The sequence below is a fragment of the Pelobates fuscus genome, chromosome 4 (assembly GCF_036172605.1).
Source record: "Pelobates fuscus isolate aPelFus1 chromosome 4, aPelFus1.pri, whole genome shotgun sequence".
Classification (NCBI taxonomy): Eukaryota; Metazoa; Chordata; class Amphibia; order Anura; family Pelobatidae; genus Pelobates; species Pelobates fuscus.
Genome location: NC_086320.1, coordinates 327,844,053 through 327,866,074, shown reverse-complemented (window position 1 = coordinate 327,866,074; position 22,022 = coordinate 327,844,053). Strand labels below are relative to the sequence as shown.

The window sequence follows — 22,022 nt, the reverse complement described above, 5'->3', positions numbered from 1 at the left end:
TGTAATTTGTCATGACGCTTCTAAACTGTATAATCCCTGCAAATCTCCCTCTCTTCATTCTGTACCACCATAACCACTTGCCTCATTAAAATAAAGATTGACAAAAAAGAAGTGGTAGCCTCATCCAATCACAATGCTTTCACATAGGATTGGCTCAGACTGCAAAGAGGCAGATCGGGGCAGAGCCAGCATGATTCAAACACCTGGCCAATCAGCATCTCCTCATAGAGATGAATTGAATCAATGAATCTCTATGAGGAAAGTTCAGTGTCTGCATGCAGAGGGTGGAGACCAGGGCCGGACTGGGAAAAAAATTAGGCCCGGGCATTTTTCAATCAGAGCGGCCCCCTAAGAAGGGGGCGGGGCCGGAGAGGGTGTGTTTTGTCATCACTAATGACAAGCACGCCCCCCTCAAAGTGAGCATGTTGGTTCAATGCGCAGAGCAAATTTAATAACATGCTTGCACTGAGTTGGCTTTTAAATTGTCTCTGGTATCTCCACAAGTGGGATACCAGAGGACAAAAGGGCCAGGAAAGTGTATGGTGCATGTGTTTGGAGCCTGCTTGTGGGATTGCGTGTGTGTAGAGTGTGGTGTGGTATTGCGTAAATAGGTCAATTTAATTTGTGTTTGTGGTGTAATATGTGTGGCTAGGGGCTGTACAGAGTGTGTGTATATGGGGCATAGTGTTATAGGGGATGTAGCGAGTGTGTGCATACGGGCTGTAGTGTGTGTGTATAGGTGACAGTGTGTGTAGGGGTTGTAGAGAGGGTGTGTTTAGAGAATGTAGTATGTGTTTGCTGACAAGGAATGTAGTGTGTGTTTAGGTGGTGCAGTGTGTGTGTGTGTAGGAGATTTAGTGTGTAAAGGACCCAAAGTGTGTATAGGAGATTGTGTGTGTGTGTGTGTGTATAGAGGATTAAGAGTGCATATAGGGTAAGGGATCTAGCGTGTATCTGGAGTGTAATGTATGTAGTTGTGCTGTGTGAGGGGTGCTGTAGTGTGTGTGTGTGTGTGTGTGTGTGTGTGTGTATATATATATATATTTATATGGGAGTGTTGTATGTGTGAGGGGCGCAGTGTGTGTGTATGTAAGAGGGGTGCTGTGTGTGAGGGTGTTTTTATCTGCCGTCACATTCTAGGTTTCTAATTTTCTTTTAACTCACTGAGGGTTATTTTATATATATATATATATATATATATATATATATATATATATGTGTGTCTGTGTGTGTGTGCGAGGGTGCTGTCTGTCTGAAGGTGCTGTGTGTGAGTGACTGTGCGCTGTGGGTCTGGGGGCGCTGTGTGGGTCTGGGGGCGCTGTGTGGGTCTGGGGGCGCTGTGTGGGTCTGGGGGCGCTGTGTGGGTCTGGGGGCGCTGTGTGGGTCTGGGGGCGCTGTGTGGGTCTGGGGGCGCTGTGTGGGTCTGGGGGCGCTGTGTGGGTCTGGGGGCGCTGTGTGGGTCTGGGGGCGCTGTGTGGGTCTGGGGGCGCTGTGTGGGTCTGGGGGCGCTGTGTGGGTCTGGGGGCGCTGTGTGGGTCTGGGGGCGCTGTGTGGGTCTGGGGGCGCTGTGTGGGTCTGGGGGCGCTGTGTGGGTCTGGGGGCGCTGTGTGGGTCTGGGGGCGCTGTGTGGGTCTGGGGGCGCTGTGTGGGTCTGGGGGCGCTGTGTGGGTCTGGGGGCGCTGTGTGTGTCTGGGGGCGCTGTGTGTGTCTGGGGGCGCTGTGTGTGTCTGGGGGCGCTGTGTGTGTCTGGGGGCGCTGTGTGTGTCTGGGGGCGCTGTGTGTGTCTGGGGGCGCTGTGTGTTGTGTGTCTGGGGGCGCTGTGTGTTGTGTGTCTGGGGGCGCTGTGTGTGTCTGGGGGCGCTGTGTGTGTCTGAGGGCGCTGTGTGTGTCTGGGGGCGCTGTGTGTGTCTGGGAGCTGCTGGCTAGAGCTCCGCCGGTCCTCTCCTCCCTCCCACGCCGGCGGCCGCATCTTAGTGTCTCTGGGCCGGTGAGGGAGATCTTTGATCTCCCCACCGGCCCCCCATGGAGGCACTATGCACTGATAGACACTGATAGCGCTGGCCCTGCAGGGGCTGGCAGGGGAGATTCTGTGATCTCCCCTGCCGGCCTCGGCCCCACGGCCATCGCGGCCCACCGGGCATTTGCCCGGTATGCCCGATGGCCAGTCCAGGCCTGGTGGAGACACTGAATGTTTGGATGCAATTTAGGCAGCCATGGCCCAGGAAGGATCGCTAACAGCTACCTGAGGAGTGGCCAGTGAAGTTATCACTAAGATGTAATGTAAACACTGCTTTTTCTCTGAAAAGACAGTGTTTACAGCAAAAAAAAAAACCTGAAGATAATGATTCTACTCACCAGAACAAATTCAATACGCTGCAGTTGTTCTGGTGACTATAGTGTCCCTTTAAATGTCAGCTGCCACAACTCACATTTTGCCACATTTTTCTAGTTTACCTAAATCATTTGCCATTTGGCTTATCCCTCCTGGATCATCAACCCTGTTACATATCTTAGTATCATCAGCAAAAATACATACCTTACCATCAAGACCTTCTGCAATATCACTAATAAAAATATTAAAGAAAATGGGTCCAAGTACAGATCCCTGAGGTACCCCACTTGTGACAAGACCATGCTTTGAATATACTCCATTGACTACAACCCTCTATTGCCTGTCACTCAGCCACTGCCTTACCCATTCAACAATATTGGAATTCAAACTTAAATATTGCAGTTTATTGATAAGTCTTCTATGTGCAACAGTGTCAAAATCTTTATTGAAATCTAGGTAATCAATGTCTACTGCACCACCCTGATCTATTATTTTAGTTACCCAATCAAAAATATCAATAAGATTAGTTTGTCATGATCTCCTTGAAGTAAACCCATGCTGTCTCATCTTGAAATCCATGTGTTTTTAAATGTTCAACAATCCTAACCTTTAACATGATTTCCATTACTTTCCCCACTACTGAAGTAAGGCTGCCCTATAGTTGCCCAACTCCTCCCTAGTACCTTTCTTGTGAATAGGCACATTTGCCAACTTCCAATCTTCTGGGACTACTCCTCTTAACAATGATTGGTTAAATAAATCTGTTAATGGTTTTGCTAGTACACCACTAAGCTCTTTTAATAACTTTGGGTGTATTCCATCAGGTCCCATTGATGTATTTGTCTTTACTTTTGACAGTTAAAATAGAACCTCTTCCTCTGTAAACTCACATGTAACAAATGACTCATTTGTCTTTTTTCCTAACTGAGTCCCCTTTCCTTCATTTTCATCTGTAAATACTAAAACAAAAATATTAATTGAGGCAGTCAGACAGAATGTTTAATAATTTTGTTTTATGATAATTTCAGTATTACAAGACAGCACTGCTTGTCTGGTCTCAAAAAACAAACGTGATATTAGTCATGGGATATATGCTTAACGTAAGCAAATTCAAAGGCAATCATAGTCTTGTAAGTCTTTCTTTATTTTAACACATCAACATTTGAAGTACTTTTAAAGCACTATCATAAAGGAACACTATAGTCACATAAATGACTTTAGCTAAATAAAGCAGTTTTAGTGTATAGATCATTCCCCTGCAATTTCACTGCTCAATTCACTGTCATTTAGGAGTTAAATCACTTTGTTTCTGTTTATGCAGCCCTAGCCACACCTCCCCTGGCTATGATTGACAGAGCCTGCATGAAAAAAAAAATTGGTTTCACTTTCAAACAGATGAAATTTACTTTAAATAATTGTATCTCAATCTCTAAACTTTAATCACATACAGGAGGCTCTTGCAGGGTCTAGCAAGCTATTAATATAGCAGGTGATAAGAAAATCTCAATTAAACAGAACTTGCAATAAAGAAAGCCTAAATAGGGCTCTCTTTACAGGAAGTGTTTATGGAAGGCTGTGCAAGTCACATGCAGGGAGGTGTGACTAGGGTTCATAAACAACGGGATTTAACTCCTAAATGGCAGAGGATTGAGCAGTGAGGCTGCAGGGGCATGTTCTATACATCAAAACTGCTTCATTAAGCTAAAGTTGTTCAGGTGACTATAGTGTCCCTTTAAGGCTTCAAAGCTGTAACCAAGTAGATTTGCCAGGTAACTTTATAAATTATATTTATAAAGCAGTGGCTACCTCCATTAAGAGTATCTTGCATTAGCATTAGTTTACATTTTCCTTTTTTTTGGCTGATAGATGGCGCATATGTGTGATGGTACATATTTGTCAAGCCAGTCAGCTGTGTTTACCCAGGAATGATCCGATACCAAAAGTGGTAATTCATCTACTAGTTCTCCTTAAATTTGTGATAAAAAGAATAAATAATGGCTCCAAAGATTACTCAATTGAGTAATGGCCATGATGGTAAGCACTCTAGAATTCTCTCTTTTGAAAAGAAGTTCAAAGTGATACAAAGGATGAGTTGTGTATAAATGAATCCATGGGTCAAGGTCTTATTCAATCACAACCAATTATTGATATTCTTCTCTTATCACTCTAGATAATTCTGTCCCATTGTTCATCAGATCAATTAACATGTTTTTTAAGTCTATTATAATCACTTCCTTTGTTGTTTTGGATATAGAGAATTTTTTTTCATTGGAATTCTACAATTTAAATCTTTGAGTCTGTGTCTAACAGTCCAAACACTTATCTTCAAGCCACATAGATCGATTCACATTATTTTACTTTTTCCTCTGTCACTTAAGCACGTGAAATTCTTTCTAAGTGACCAATCAACTCTGTAAAATGCAGATTTTTGTCATCTTTCTAAGTATCAAGAAATGGAAAAAAATCTATGACCAACAAAACAGTAAACAACAATGAGGTTCCAAAATGGATCCTGCATGGCGTGGGACTTCCAACACACAGCAGCAGCACAGCACCAACGACAGAGCCTGGAGCTGGAGTAATAACCAAAACCCAGTTATCTTGTGTTAGGTGCTGTTCCCTTCTATCCTTACCAAGCTGTCACCTGAACTGGCCGGACGGTTATCCCTGGAATATGTAAACACCAAATCAGTGGGGAAGTTACCATAATACCAGGGAGCAGGGCCCCGCTAGCAGGTTTCTTCTTAGGAGACCTTAAAGAGGGGTATTAGCTGGGTGAGAGGAATTGACTCCAATGCCATGAGGAGCAAGGTGGAATCTGGGGAGGGTGAACTGGCAACATATTTTGGGCAGGGAACAGGATGGGATTTGATTCCATGCTCCTGCTGGTAACATTTTTCCAATCACTGAACCAGGGATTTATTGGCTGGGGATGAGAAGATTGGTTAACGCATTGGGTGGGTAAAGGGAAATAGGTTACAGCTTTGGCACCAATTCTTGAGATAATTCAGTATGAATATAGTTTTTTTTTAAGTATGTGGGCACCCCACAAATGACCCTCCAAAATCAATGTAGACCAAATTTCTGTATCTGCTTATACCCATCACAAGTAATTAGAAGACCAGAGCCCAAGTCAAACAAAAATGGGTTAGTCTGTTAAAGAATTAATGGCCCTTTTCCCCTGTAACCACATCTACATAGGGTTTTCCATCACATGTAGCCTGTTGACCTTAACCTATTTAATTTGTCTACTGAGGAGAGTGTGAGAGAGAAGCTAGTCTCACATTAGGGTGACGGTTGCACCAGGGTGTAGCAGGGAAATGGTTTATGTGCTCACTCACAAGCCTCTTGAGCTACTTCGGTAGGGGAGAGGGGGACAACAACAGAGGACCGGATGTGTGGACTCCTGCTGAATGTACACCATAAGCCTCTGACCATGTAAATATTTATGCAGTTATATCACTTAAAGAAATGCAACAATCAGACTCCTTCACCTCTGCCCTTCTCAGCCATACAGTTATGATCCATAAGAAGCTTTACTTCATATGCAATTCTCAAGCGTGGGCCTCTGACTGGGTTTAATTACATCTCTATGTACCATCCTCCCCAGTAGGCATGCGACCCCAGTTAGAGTGCACCAGGGTAATTCCTCACTTTAAACCACAGACTTTTTTTTTCTTTTGAATGGTTAGGTGCACCTTTTTTGTGCAAACTTCTGTTTTCTCACTTACTGAGACCACCCACTGTACATATTTTTTTAGATTTTTTTCCCCATGTTCTCACTCTTATTTCATTACTTAGCATTATTTAAAACTAGCACTATTGAATTTGTCTCCCACATTGGAATTAGTGTATGATGGCGGTCTTGGCGGCAGCCTAAGGCCTCGTGGCCACCTAAACCGCCTCAGGGCAGACTGTGTCAAGTCCGAGGAACAGACACCAGGGGGGGGCCTGGCGGCTTACAGGATATGCCCCCAGGTGCGAGGCCCCTCCATGCGGTCTGCCCGGGAGGAGAGCGCCCATCGCAGACACCAGTCTGCAGCTCCGCAGTGTGCAGAGCTGCAGACCATGTGTCTCACAAATTCTAACCAGAGTGTTGCCGCGGGTTACCACGGCAACGTTCTGACTGGATCTCGCGAGATACATAGTCTGCAGCTCTGCATACTGCGGAGCTGCAGACCGGCGGCCATGGGCACAGGATACCCAGGGAGCCCACAGGACTACCAGGGAGCCTAAAAAGGTATTTAATTACCCCCTCCCTGCCAGTATTCCCCCCATCCCAGCATTAACGCTCTCCCTCACAGTATCCCCCCCTTTGCATTAACCCTCTCCCTCCCAGTATCCCCACCCTTTGCATTAACCCTCTCCCTCCCAGTATCCCTCCCTTTGCATTAACCCTCTCCCTCCCAGTATTCCCCCCCCTTTGCATTAACCCTCTCCCTCCCAGTATTCCCCCCACAGCATTAACCCTCTCCCTCCCAGTATTCCCCCCCACAGCATTAACCCTCTCCCTCCCAGTATTCCCCCCCCACAGCATTAACCCTCTCCCTCCCAGTATTCCCCCCCCACAGCATTAACCCTCTCCCTCCCAGTATTCCCCCCCACAGCATTAACCCTCTCCCTCCCAGTATCCCCCCCCCACAGCATTAACCCTCTCCCTCCCAGTATCCCCCCCCCCACAGCATTAACCCTCTCCCTCCCAGTATTCCCCCACAGCATCAACCCTCTCCCTCCCAGTATTCCCCCACAGCATTAACCCTCTCCCTCCCAGTATTCCCCCGCAGCATTAACCCTCTCCCTCTCAGTATTCCCCCATATCATTAACCCTCTCCCTTCGAGTATTCCCCCCCACAGCATTAACTCTCTCCCTCCCACTATCCTGCACACAGTATTACCCATTCCCTCACAGTATCTCCCCACAATATTCCCACCTCACAGTATCAACCCACTGTCCACATTAATGCCTCTAATCCGGCCACATAAAATGCAACCCTATAATTTTTTTAAATTTTTTTACTTTTGGTGTTAGTGGGCCCTTATGTTTGAGTTTTGCCTCAGGCCTCATAATGTCTAGAACCGCCTCTGCCCACCGATATTGGGGTACTGTGAAGTAGTGGTGGGCTTAACAGAGTATGGTGATTTTATGTGTGCACTGTTCCTTCATCTGTATTGTGTCTTTTTTCATTATGGTCACCTCTTCACTTCCCCCTTTTTCCCCTCAGAGTATTCAGAGGCACCCCATTTGAGAGGAGGAGCTGGAACAGGCTGCAAAACTCTCTCATAATGGCAAGGCTTCTGGACAAGACGGTTTTCCACTAGGTTAATATAAGTCCTTCGGCAACATGTTATTTCCTTCAGTGGTCAATGCATTTAATTCCATATTACAGCAGGAACAATTGGAAAAAGAATCACTTTCTGCTTGTAACGGAGCTCCCTGTACCCCTGGCTGGGTACCTCTGCCAAGGACCGCTTTCTAACAGGAACAGGGAACAAAACAAAGCACTTGTGCCCACAGTCACCGTGGCTTGACTGGGGTCCTGGAACCGCTGCCTCCTGGAGCTGAATGGGGAACTCGCTCTATCCACCCCCAGTCACTGGACGACACTCAGTGCTGGGAGCTCTACTCCTAACAAGGTCTTTAACCGTTGAATCCTCCACACTGGAACAGTGATTAGCCCTTTCCCCTCCCAGTAACCAGACGACACATAGTTCTGGGAGTACAAACTGGAATACGTTTAATGGCAGCCACAACTGGCCTTATATGCAGGTCCCCATGCAAGGGGCACTCCCCACTGGACCTGAGAGTAGACTACAGTAAAAACATACACACAATTACATTGGCTCTCAGGTCCAGGACACTCCTATAAAAAAAAAAACAAGATAATCCCTCCCCTGTGTCTGGGAGATAATTGAGTCAAGCACTGTATTAAATTCAATTATCACCAAGCACAAAAAACACACATTTCCCAAACACCCCAAATGTACCTTAAAAATACATAAAACCCCATAAAGGTTACATCCCATGATAGCCCCAATCTGGGTGACCAACATATCCAAAAATCCACAAAAATCCAAAAATCCACACTCGTCCAGGAGTCCATGGCAAACGTCTGTGGAAAGCGCCGTTTGTCACATTGCTTATATTACAGTGCTACCAAAGAAGAAAAAGACCCAACACTGTGCAATAGTTACAGAGCAATTTATTTATTGAATTGCAATTTGAAACGTCTCGCAAAAGGTCATTGCCCTTCACATGTGCCGACTCCTGCCAGTGCTGATACAGGTCAATCAGGTTTTGTCCCAGGCAAGAAGCAAGAGACAACACCATTAAGGGGCTTACCATAATACACTTGGCAAAGATCAATAACAGACCCTGTTGCCTTTAACGAATGACGGTGAACAAGCATCTGACAGGATTGGTTGGGGCTTTAAGGTGGCAGTCCAGTGATGAATGGGATTTGGATCTAATTTCCGAAAATCATAGGAGCCATCTACTCCTCCCCTATGGCAAGCATTCAAGTAAATAGGGCATTAACAGCAGCAGTGGCAATAAAAGATGGAACGAAGCAAAGGTGCCCACTGACCCCCTGTATTCAATATGTTTCAATTAACTGAACAAGTCAGGACACATATACCAAATATACTGTGACGCAGCTCGTGTACTGCGACCGAGTACCTCCATCCAATCCTAGCTGTTGGGGAGGGAGCCTGGAACTCTTCAGCCCCAGTTGCCGAAGCTTGACTGGGATCTCTCTGGAGCTTTTCCACCCGACCAGGCTGCAGCTCTCCTTTCAGACTGGTTTTGCCCCCTTCTGTTCCTATTTCGCTACAGCTCTTCTTGCAGGCAGGTATTGTCCTCTCTGCCTATTCCTGTGCATCTTTCATTCCAGGCAGGTCTATTCCACTGCAACCCTTTTTCCAAGCAGGAATCCACCTCTACCTACAATGTGATTTATGTTGCCTTTACAAGGGCACTTATGGCTCTCAGGCCTAGCTTTCTAGATTTATCCCAGGGCTAGAGGGATTGTGCAGCCAACTAACAGGTCCGAAGACTCTGTTACTGGTATCTGTAAAAATCCAAAAGGAACTAACATGCAATCTTTATTTTTTCTTTAAGCCTCTTCAAAAGGCAATGGCATGGGAGTTTCTGTCACTATACAACATAGGGGGTTGAGGGCCCTGTTTAATGAGCTTACATGCTAGAGGGAGTGGGGTATAGTGACACAAAGGGTTAGAAGTAGGGGAATTAAATAGTTTGTTAGAGAAGGTTTTATTGAGTGCTTGGTAGGTCATTTTTGACAGTTGCAGGAAAGGAGTCATGGGGTGGAGGATGAGAAGCCTGCTGACAGTTTAATTGATACGCTTTAATGAAGAAGTGAGTTTTCAAAGATTTTTTGAAGGAGTGGAGGCTGGGTGAAAGTCTGATTGAGGAGGGAAGGGAGTTCCACAGAATAGGTGCAGCCCTAGAGAAGTCTTGAAGGCGAGCGTCAGAGGTGGGGATCCGGGCAGAGGATAGGCGTAGGTCTTGGGATGAGCGCAGGGGTCTCGACGGGACATACTTGTGTATGAGGGAGGATAGGTATGTTGGAGCAGCATTATGTAGGGATTTGTAAGCAAGCGCCAGAATTTTGAATTGTGCCCTATATCTAACTGGAAGCCAATGCAGGGACTGACAGAGCGTGGAGGCGTGGGAGGTGCGACCAGACAGGAAAATAAGCCTCGCAGCCGCATTCATTATAGATTGCAGCGGTGCAAGCTGGGAACATGTTATACCGGTGAGAAGAGGATTGCTAGGACTCTTTGAGGATGATTGTGAAGCATTTTACAGTACCTATACACCGTTGTGTCAATCTTTTACAAATAGAAATCTGCAAATAAAAATATAAAAACAAAGTTATAATTACACCGTGCCAACCATCATTTCTGAATAAGAGTATAAAACAAAATACTAAACACATAGTATACTATTTTGAAGATATATTTTTTTAAAAAGCAGTCACACAGGCACTTGTTAACAGGAATGATTAGCAAGGTAACTTGGGACATAACCCAATGACCTTTTTTAGGCAACTGTGAAAAATAATTACTGTGTGAACCTGATTTACAATGATTAGATAAAAATTATTTAAAAAGATTGGGGGGGGGGGGGGGCGGAACCAAGCTGCAGAAGCAACCGGCTGCATGTTTACTGAGCTCCAAGCCATACAGCCCTTCAAAGCTCATATTTCACCGGAAAACTTACCTTGACTGAATCTGTGGGAACCCATTAGCTATCGCAGACCCAATGGGGCGCAAAACGAAGAAACCTAAGCCGGACAAGCCCCGGTCAGGGCTAACAATCAGGGATTTGTGGCGGCAGGCCCAGGGCGCGCATGGTCCCAAGATTGTGTCCCTCGCAGGAGATTGCTCCAATTTCTCAGATGACCTGTCTTGCGACACTGAAGTGCGCACTATACCTGCTCTAATACCGCACCTGCCAAACCCAGAATTTGCACCAGTGACCACAGCAGTCCTGTGAGAACTCCTGGCAAATCTGCATAAAAAATTATCGTCAGACGTGTCGGCACTGTGCAGAGGCCTGCAAGGCCTAACGGGCAGAATAAGCAAACTGGAGCATACCTCCCACACAGGAACACAGCAGATAACTTCACTCCAGCAGGCAGTGAAAGAACTGCAACAGCAGAACCAAATCCTACGAGCACCGCTTTGCGGCCCAAGAAGATACCAAGCAGCTAAATAAATCAAACTCAGCGGAGTCTCAGAGACCATACAGGAACCCGAACTGCTAAATTTTATTAGGCGGCTACTGGTGGCCCTGCTGACACCGAGGATCGCCAAAATTACAGCACTTGCCGTCATGCTTCGTGTGCCCCGACCCACCAGAGCTCCAGCCACAGCGTCAAGAGACCTGGTTCTCCAATTTCAAAACGTCAAAGACAAAGCAGCGGTAATGTCTGCCGTTAAGGGACAGTCACCCTTTCACTTTGAAGTGATGGACTTAACCTTCTACATAGACCTCTCCGGCAGCACTCTGGCATGGAGATGCTCCTTTCGTCCTCTCACCACCCTCCTGCAACATCACCACATCCGCTATCAGTGGCACCCATCCCGAGCCATAGCAGTCTTCCACAGGGATACAACATACACAATCCAGGACCTCCACGAGAGCAAAACGCTCCTGCAGAGTCTGGGACTACCAGCTGACTTTCTGAGCCAACATGATCAGAATGCAACTCCCAAGCAACGACACCTGTGGAACCTGGCAGGAGCCCCCAAGTTTGTTCCAAGAATGTCCACACCAGACTTTTAGCCACAACCTGAACGATGGCCAGACTTCACAGAGAATAGTTTGCCTTATGTTTTTCACAGTTCCTTAGTTCAGAATTGAAAGTAAAAAGAGAAGTAGACTTCTCTGTACCAGGGCAATAACCCATATACACCCAGACCAGTTGATTCCTAATCACATACCTTCTCCCCCCTTGACACCGGAGGGTGATACAGGTAGGGGTGTGCTACATCCATAGTTTCGAAATGACCCAAGTAAAGGGTACTTATGTAAGCATGCAACATACACACCCCATTAGCTTGCATTAGCCTATCAACGATCAATTTCACTCACTTACTTTATAAGTAAACTCACACATAGGCTTATTAGAGTTCTGTTTTCAGCCTCATGTGCATCCCGTAAGACGTTAGCAACACGCAGGTAGACATATAAGACAACACTACACTTATGCTATATGACATTAAGTATTAAGTTCAACAGTTCTTTTACTATGTGTTTTATAACTTTCTTTTTTTTGTTGCTACCTGCCATTTGACACCACTTCTGACTATACATATTGTCTAGTGCGCCATCACAGTCAGCCAAGCCTTCCCTGTGCCTCTAGAATTGGTGGTATAACAGATTAGAATGCCAGCCTTACCAAGCATATCGTAACATTCATTATATCACACGTCTAACTTTTTTGGGCTCATTATCTCCACTCTGATAACGTTGAGACAGACACGCCAACCTAGCTTGTTTAATCATAAAATGAACATAAAAATGTGCAGTTTTATCCATGCCAAGTCAATATCTGTGTCCCGTAATTGTGTGCTGTTGTGGCACTTCCACTGTGATGGTCATTTCTATTGCACAGAAAAATAAAGAATTTATAATAAAATGAAAAAAAAAACACTGATTGTGTATATATTCACAGAAACTACTTGCTGAGCTTGCAAATTTAATAAAAAGAAACATAAAAAAATAGTGGACTACATTATCCATTACAGACACAGTCTCAACTGTGTGTTAGTGGGAAGGAAGAAGGTGCAAATTCAGACTGTCTAAATTAAGAAAATGGTCTTCTATGCGTCTTTAGAAATCAAGTGACAAACCAGCTTCTAAAAATATCTGATTGCACGGCTTTCTAAACTATACACAAAATCTTGTGAAATGCAAGTAGCTCAACTAAGCTCAGTCGATCATTTAAATGTTTTTCATTGTTTAAAAGTGTTTATAACAATGTTTGACCTTTCAGGTACTAGAAGCATATTAATGGTTTGAGAGGATGAGTATAAGCTAATTACTCTGGCTGTGCCTAATTAATTCTACACATACAAATGAATTTGATACTAGCTTACGGTTTCGGTAATCCAAAGCTAGTTCTGTTTAATGTTTTCTGGGGTCAAATTTCACAGAAACGAACTAATAAACACACATTACAAGTAAGTGAAACGTCTCCACTTTCACCATAAATGGAACACTGTAGCATTCAAAAGTGTAACAATGCACCAGAAATATCACCTTATGATGGGAAATTCACTAATCCCGTTGCAATAAAATAAACACATGCAAGCCAATTGCACCATGCTTGCCTCCCACTTCCAAGAGGTATAGAATAGCAATTACGTAAAGACACACAACTGTAGGCCATTGCCCATTCACTTGAACATATCGTTTCCATTTTTTAAATGCTTTTTAATAAGTTAATAAGATAATAAGTTATGTAGCAGGATATATATATGGCCATCATTCACTTCAATGAGTAATCCTAAACGCAGGTAATGCCTTGCAAGTATGCGTGAGCCAAAAAATAAAGTTTGTAAACTTCTCAGTTTCATCATCTTTGTCAATCTGTTTACTCACATCATCCTGCACCATGCACACCCACAATGTGTATCCTAAGGCAAGGTTAGCCAAACTTTGGCACTCCAGATGTTGTGGGCAACATCCTATCTCATGTTTTGCCAGTATTATGTCTGTAAGAGCATTAAAGGAGTTGGATTTTGGATCGTTTAAGGCTAGATCTTGAATAAAGCTTTGAGAGTAATATTGTCGCCAGCACCACTAATACTTCTACTACTAAACACACACTGCCCCCCAATACATACACACTACTGTCCCTATTCCCCGAGATGGCACCATAACCAATACAGAGAGCTGGATTGTTTCTTTAAATAATCTACCAGTGCCCCTCCCGAGAATAAGTTCTGGATCCGCCCTTGCTCGCCAATAGGGTGCTCAGGTGTCCTGGATCGCCCGGGACAGTCCCACATTTTGAGAGTCTGTCCCGGGTACCCTCATTCCGGGACAATGTAGTGTCCCAGAATGAGCTGAGCTGCACCGCCGCCGTCACCACAGTGGCAGATCTGGGGAGGGGGTGAAAGAAAATAGTGCAGCTCCCATAGGGGAACTACCTCATTAGAAGCAAGGTCGGGTGCTGCAGCCCTTTGGCAGACTGGGCCCCTTTATTGTTGCAGAGAGTGCTGGGAGGAAGTGACTGTTTTTTCCTCCCAGCACACAGACCGTGCGGGCTGACAGGAGACTGAAGAAGCAACAGAGAGGAACAGGATGCAGGAGAGAGCTCTGCAGCTTCTCCTTCAGACTCCCATCATCATCAGCCAGCCCCCGGAATTAACCTACCTACAAACAAAAGGTAGGAGAGCAGAGGATGGTTAACAAATGTAAATTGTAATTTGTGTGTTTGCCCATGTGTATGTTTCGGTATGTGTATATCTGTGTGTGTCAGTGAGTATCTGTGAGTGTATATATGTGTGTATCTGTCTAAGTAGCCAGTTAATGTTAAAAAAAAAACAAAAAAAAAAACAGTTTGTATAATTGAACACTCTGTTCTTTTAAAAGAAAAGATGTTAATCGGACAACTGTATGAGTTGCTTTTTCTAAACTTAAACCTCAGTATTCAGGTTTATTGGTGTGTTGGCACTTTGAGATAAAAAAAAAAAGTTGGTTTGTATTGCGGTTTGGGCACTAGGGCTCAAAAATGTTCAACATCATTGTCATAGGGTGTTCTAACAATACAATAATTTTCCCAATAGATTTTAAGTCTCCTCAGTATTACCAGCTAGAGTGCTCAAAGTACAGACTAGGCCAGGATTTGATTTTGGTGTTTAAGAGCAAACTATGTCTTTACACAAACCTTCTCTATAGGTGTGACTAATTTAGCATGTAAATGCATTTTATTGCTTACAACTATTAAAGATAGCCTTTTTTACTTACCGTATATAAGAATTTGTGCAATACAGCAATGTGATATAAAACACTGCAGTTTTGTAAAATATTTTTACATTGCAGGGTTAAACAAACCTCTTTAAAGGCGCTTCTGCTGCAACAACCAAGTGGAACATGGTCATGTGACCAAAGCTGCTCATAGGAAAGCATTCAATTAAATTATTTCCTATAAGGTGCAGTGGATTGGACATCCATCATAGTAGCCACAACTCCAAAAAGACATCGCATGAGGTGAAGGAAGCAACAGCACCAAGGGAGTCTAGGTGCTAGAGAAAGGGTAAGTTAAAATCTTTTATTCTCTTTTCTATTGTTAACTTTGCAAAAGGGGAAGCCCTAAATCTAAATAGGGACTTAGGCACTATAGTGCTCCTTTAAACCTCTACAGCAGCGTTTCCCAATTGGTGTTCTGTGGAACCCCAGAGACCAATTGGGGTTCCACCAAAAGATAAAAAAAATAAAATGCCCACCGGCGGCGAGAGAGCAGTGAGCTCCTAGCAGAGCTCCCTCGCGCGCGCAAAACAGTGATGCTGGAGCCGGAATATGACGTCACTCCGGCTCCACTAAGAGGCGCGTGAGGGAGCTGAGCAGGGAGATCACTGCTCACTCGCCACCCGCAGGCCACGTGCTCAGCAGCCCCACTGGACCCCAGGGACTCCTAAAGGTAGGGGGGCTGGGTGGAGCAAAATTTAAAAAATAAAAAATAAAAAATTGTATGTGTGTCTTTTAGGGAGTTTGCATGTGTTTGTGTGTCTGTCAAAGAGTACATATGTGTTTGTATGTGTGTGTCAGTGAGAGTGTATGTTACATAGTTGAAAAGAGACTTGCGTCCATCAAGTTCAGCCTTCCTCACATTTGTTTTTTGCTGTTGATCCAAAAGAAGGCAGAAAAAAAAAATTGGAAGCACTTTCAATTTTGCAACAAGCTAGGAAAAAAATTCCTTTGTGACCCCAGAATGGCAGTCAGATTTATCCTTGGATCAAGCAGTTATTACCCTACATTGAAAGATTATATCCTCGAATATTCTGTGTTTGAAAGTATGCATCTAGTAGCTGTTTGAACATCTGTATGGACTCTGATAGAACCACTTCTTCAGGTATGTGTCTGTCAAAGAGTGTATGCGTGTCTGTCAAAGAGTGTATGCGTGTCTGTCAAAGAGTGTATGCGTGTCTGTCAAAGAGTGTATGCGTGTCTGTCAAAGAGTGTATGCGTGTCTGTCAAAGAGTATGCGTGTCTGTCAAAGAGTATGCGTGTCTGTCAAAGAGTATGCGTGTCTGTCAAAGAGTATGCGTGTATGCGTTTCACGATGTTGAAACACTATGTCAAAAGGTTCTACAGAAAAATGTATTGGGTATCCCTGCAGGATTGAACAACTATTACAAATTATGTTTAAAGGGACATTTGGCATCACTTGGCAATTATGTTTTAAAACAGAAAGCAAAAAAACTTTGAAAAGTATGTAATAAACCTTTATAAACCAAGAATAAACTTGGTAAGATTGTATTTTTGGGCATACCTCTCAACTAGGGGAGCTTCGTCTGCTTCCCCCCTATCCCTTTTACAGACCCATCTCAGGTTCAGACCAGTCCATTAATGACAGAAACAGGGCATCTTTGCGCAGCAGTTGGAGAGAGAAACTCAGCACAGGAGCCTGCTCTGCATGACCACACTGATCAAACTCCCTTTCTCCCCACCATGTCCAACTGCGCATGTGTAAATCTGTCAGGAATGCCAATGCACTTTTCTAGCATTCCTAAGGATAGGACACTGATTGGCTAGGTCAGGGTCCCTTCAGGAGTGGGTATGGAAAGCAAAAGAAAGATTCAGAAGGCAAAAAATGAATAAATTGGGGTGGAGCTTGACTACTAGGGGGACAAACTAGGATTAATCCCGGGCCTATCGTGCCATACGACCGCTCACGGCCTACACGAGAACGAGCTGTGGAGAGGTGGACGTTCTTCCAGTTCTCTGGAGCACACAGCGACACTCGCACACAGCTTTCCTTCACACCCCCCTCTGGACCGGTGGGCGCTATCTGGGTCCCCGCTGGCCTAATCACCATCCCTCAGCTGACCTCAGGCAGCTACTCCAATGCTTAACCGAGTGACAGCAGCAGTTCACAAGATGGCAGATAGGCAGCCACATCCAGTACTCAGACCGTCACTCGTGGTACAGCAGAGCAAATGCTGACACGCCTGAATGAGCTTTTTGATAGCTTCTGGGCAAAAATAGAAGCTTGCTCTGCGGCAATGCCAGCACCAGACCAGAATCATGAGAGGAGAAAAGATCAGCGCAGAGTGAGCGGGTGCCCCAAGGACGCAGCCTCCCCACAAGCAACTAAGTCTCAGAAGTCTAGCCCACCTGGGCTGAAGGACGGCAGGGACAAGTTTTCACTGCATCGAACACAGAGGCGGAAGATCCATCACTGCAGGCGGCAAAAGTCTATCAGGAGCTTCAGCCGTCCCTCCATAGGGAAAGATTTGGACTCATTGATGAGGACCCGAGTCTATAGGTCTAGGATGCAGACCTTCGCATCGGCCTGGGGCGGGGGGTCCTCTGCACTCAGCTCCTGCCTCATATCACCTCATACATGCCTCCCTCTACCATGTAAACAAAGCATCGGTTGAGAACAGACTTACCACCACCACCTTGGGCTGTGTGACACGAACCATGCATCTGACTACCTAACGAGCTTCCCAACTGCCTCATGCCCAATAGCCGGTGGCTAGATCACCTTGAGCCTGTTCTGCAGCATTTATATTAAGCCAATGGCAATGTTGTTACCCTGCTCAAGACATATTAACCTGTTTTCTCCTACTATAAAAGTGGCTTCTATACTTACCTTATTTGAATATCCAATATGCTCTTAATTACATTTATATGTCTTCACTGTCACGTTATGATCTATGATGAAAATGTCACGAATGTCCTATCATTATATGTATAATCTATGCCACAATAAAAACAGCAACAGAGATCGACAACAAAAAAATGCCTATGCATATGAAAGTGTTCTTTTTTTGTCCTAATTACACAGAAAGAAAAAAAAAAGAAAAAAAAATAATTGTGCTGACCATACATAACCTAAAGCGGGTGATTTTATGTTAAAGGTTGTCCTTTTGTAACAGAAAGGGGAAATTTAGACATGAATTGACCTTTTTTTTTTTTTTTTTTAAAGAACTGCATGATTTAACATTTTTTTTAAATTAATCAATGCAAAAAAAGTGGAAGTAGTAGTTCAGTTATTAGATTTTTATGAAAGCAGTAATCTTAACTATAGCTTTTAAAATAGATATTCCACACATTGACAAATTAAAGTGAAATTGTCACCGTTTGTTGAGTTTGCATAATAAGCAAAGAACCCCTAAATGTGAAATCGCTGCTTGAGGTCTGGTGGCTGGGGGGGGCAGGCAAAGCAGAGTTTTACTTACCTGAGCCTGTTCCTTGCGGGCGCCCCCATCCCCTTCATGATGCTCTTCTTCTGCTCCTGGCATTGCAGCTGCCAAGAGCCGATGCCACTGCTGTACTCATGCGCGAGAGTACAGCATTAAGGTCTATGGAAGAAAAAGAGAGCTAAATTCCATGCAGTCGTCACGGGTGACAGCTAGGCAAGGCTGAAATGACAAGGCTTGATGGCGGTGGCTCCCCCTAGTGTAAAACTTTGTCAGGCGTAACAAAAACACTTAACGTAGTCCATAGTTTAAGTATATCTTTTGACTGGGTTGGAAATTCAGTGAAATTCCAACACGGTTAATATGGGTATTTCATAAAGATTCCATCTTTATGTAGTAGATAAAAGAAGGATATAAGAAATTCAAAGCTGAATAGACATTTCAATAAAGGAAGTTTAAACATTAGTTCTCTTTTTACATGAAATGTGTAGGGAGAACGTGTAGGTCACCGAGGTGTGACTAGGGCTGTTTAATCAAAGTAATAAATTCCTAAATGATAGGGAATTGAGCAGATAGGTTGCAGGGACCAAAACCACACCATCAAACTAAAGTTAGCATGTGTACTGTAAAATGTACTTTAGTTCTCTTTAGCATGGTAAATGATCACTACTTCACATCACCTGGCAAGTGTACCTTCTTTAAATAGACTTAATCTGCCAGATGCAGATAAGAAAACACTGAAATAGGTTGTCCTAGTTTCCCTGAATAGGATGGAATTTCCTAGCATCACTTCATGGAAAATATCATGTAACAGTTTGCAGAATGTGCATTGTGAACAGTTTTGAGGTTTACTGAAAGCATGGAGCCACACTCTCACAGCAAACCATACAGGAAAGACCATCAGGCATGCACGCTTATCAGATTAAAATCAGTAGATCATATCTCTTGTAAAGATTTTAAAAAATAAAAAAGGGCATGCTACAAACCATGAGAATTAAAAAAAAATTGTTATCAAGCAGATATATCCAGACAGATAAAGATATATATATACACATAGGGCTCCAGTATAAATTCCTCCCAGCCATATTATGGCTCAGAGTGGCCTGGCTTGAACCACATGACGTTAATACAAAGCACAGAACTGCATGCACTACCCAGTAAATAGTCTAGAAATTGCAATGTCCCTGTGGACTAGTCTCTAGCAGCAAAACATTTTCTTAGGGACAGAATCAGGGGACACTGATCCTCGATTCGGACTGCTGTCAGACAACTGGATGCATCGGCTTTGGTGGTCAGACATTTCATTTCATCATGTTCCTCCCTTTATCCATGGGGGCGATAGGGATATAGAACTATTAAGGTCTTCCTGGATTTTCACTCTAACACCGTAAGGCCCAGGGCTTCAATGAAAAGAACCCCCTATATTGTTTGACAGAAGGATATAATATCTAGTGATGGATTTGAAATAAAACCGCATGGTTCCTTTTAGACATCATATATTCTTCCTAGTTATTCAGTAAGCCCATAGTATGCTGCATGCAATAGCTGCATGAATACGAGGTTTGTATACTATGTTGCAATTCCTCACTCTCTGAGATAACTTTTTGTTACATTGTCGCTTCTGAATGTTAACTTCCAACATTTGTAAAGCTGTAGGTTGCTACTACCTGGGTAAATGGGTATCATTGTTTATATTTTTGTTTTAAAAATTGAGTCTGCAGGTTCATTAATTTTCTTAACATATCCACTCTCTCTTATTTTTGCACATCAAGGTGCTACGCTCATCATTTGGTGTTTGTGAGCTTGCATTCACTATCCTCAGCAAGCTAACATTTCACTTCTCAATTTTTACATGTAGCACGAAGCAGTAGGTGTTTATGTACTTATTTAAAGGGGTACTATAGGCACCATAACCACTTCATCTATATGAGGTGGTCTGGGAACCATGTCCATCTTGTTTTAACCCTGCAGTGTAAAAAAAAAAAAAAAAAAATGCCGTTCTGCTGGAATGGCAATGTTTACATTGCAGAGTTAAAATGCCACTAGTTTTTGTCGCACTAACATCCACTAGAGGCACTTCAGACGAACTAGCCAAGTAAAACTCAAATAATTCTATCAGATGGTGAGTAAACTACTTTTCACCTTCAGGAATGGTGTCACCTAAATTGTAATTCCCAACACTATAGTGTTCCTTTAACATCTGTATGCATTCATGATGCCTCTTTCCCATTTTCAATCTCTTTTTTGTTTTTGGGAGGTTATTTATATATGGTAATGGCAAAGCAAAAAACAGATTTTAGAAAACATTGCACATTTATAAAACATATTAAAACTTGAAATAGCACACTGACATAAGCATGTTCTTGCCTTTCAAATGACACTTGAAAACTAGCTCAGATGCATTCCATTTTTCTGGATCATTTTTGAGGTGTTTCTACACTTCGATTGGAGTCCAAATTCAATTGATTGACTTGGAAAGGCACACACCTGTCTATGTAGGGTATCACAGCTGTAAATATATATATCAGAGCAAAAAACAAGTAACAATGTCAAATTAACTGCCTGTCGAACTCACAGACAGGATTACAGAGCTCTGAAGAAGGCAAAAAAAAATGGCTGCATTAAAGGTTCCCAAGTGCACAGTGGACTTCAAAATTCTTAAATGGAATAAGGCTGAAACAACCAGGATTTTTCCTAGAGCTTACTATCAGCCAAACTAAGTAACTGGAGGAAAAATACATTAATAATAGAACTGTCCATGAACCCAGTGGTGACTCTTGGAGAGCTCCAGAGATCATATGTGGAGATAGGTGGAAAAATGGAGGACAACCATTACTGTAACATTCCACAGATCCAGCATTTGTGTCAGACTGGCCAGACAGAGGCTTCTCATCGCTACATGACACACAAAAGCCAACTTGGAATTGGGGGTGCACCTAAAGGACACTGAAACTGTGAAAAACAAGACTCTGTTCTGATAAATCAAAGATTAAACGGTTTTGGAATAAAATGAAAGCATCATGTCGGAAGGAAACAAGGTACCTTTCACAATACCATCCTAATGGTGAAGCATTTTTGTGGAAGCATCAAGTATTGGGGGTGATTTTCAGAGACAGGAACTGGGGGTGGACGGCGAATATACGATTTTACCAGGTGTCCTGCTAGCTTGCTAGTTCTCTGTGTGGCCGCAGCACAGGGAAAAAGTTATTATAGATCACTTCCTCCCGGTACACCTGCGCACAGAAAGCTATTCGGGGATTGAAATAGGAGGAGGAGCAGTGAATGAGCTGACTGATCCCAGGTGCCTGGGCAAAATTCTTAGTCGCCATGGCGACCTAGTGCCTGGGATTTGTCGAGCCCTGATCTACAATGAACCAACTTTTTACTTACCCACTTGCAAGTAATTTGGCGAGTACAATGGTTACATCTTATAATATAATGCATTGAGAAATGGTTCCTAAAGTAGATCTGTCACTTTTGGGGATCTCTGCATCTTACCGATTAGCCTGAACAGTGACACATCAATCATTAAGTGCCAAAGTAATAAGAACTGTATATAGTTTCTCACAAAGGAGAACACTGATACAATTCTAAAAATAATTAATATTACTATGCACACTGAAGTGCTTGCACATATGTTGCACACATGTAGTAAATACCCTTTATTTCACTCCAAGTGCCACACAAGCATGTTTAACTGTATGCCAGTAGAGTAGTAACCAGTTTACAAATAGAGAGGCCACATGTCCTTCCCAAGTGACAACTGAATCCTAGCCTGTGGAAGATT

The 22,022-nt window shown here is 43.7% G+C and overlaps 1 protein-coding gene across 2 annotated transcripts in view; it reads right to left on the bottom strand.

Annotated features, from left to right (window-relative positions):
* The window catches only part of SNX13 (sorting nexin 13), a 132,053-nt gene that overhangs the window by 96,960 nt on the left and 13,071 nt on the right, over positions 1-22,022 (bottom strand). The window contains exon 1 of one of the 2 annotated variants that reach the window (XM_063452395.1): positions 18,275-18,369. The exons of the other annotated variant lie outside the window; for it this stretch is intronic. Within the exon in view, the coding sequence (XP_063308465.1) occupies positions 18,275-18,337 (63 nt within the window). The 5' untranslated portion in view covers positions 18,338-18,369. Of the gene's footprint in view, positions 1-18,274; positions 18,370-22,022 lie in introns of those variants that run through there. 2 annotated transcript variants of the gene reach the window in all.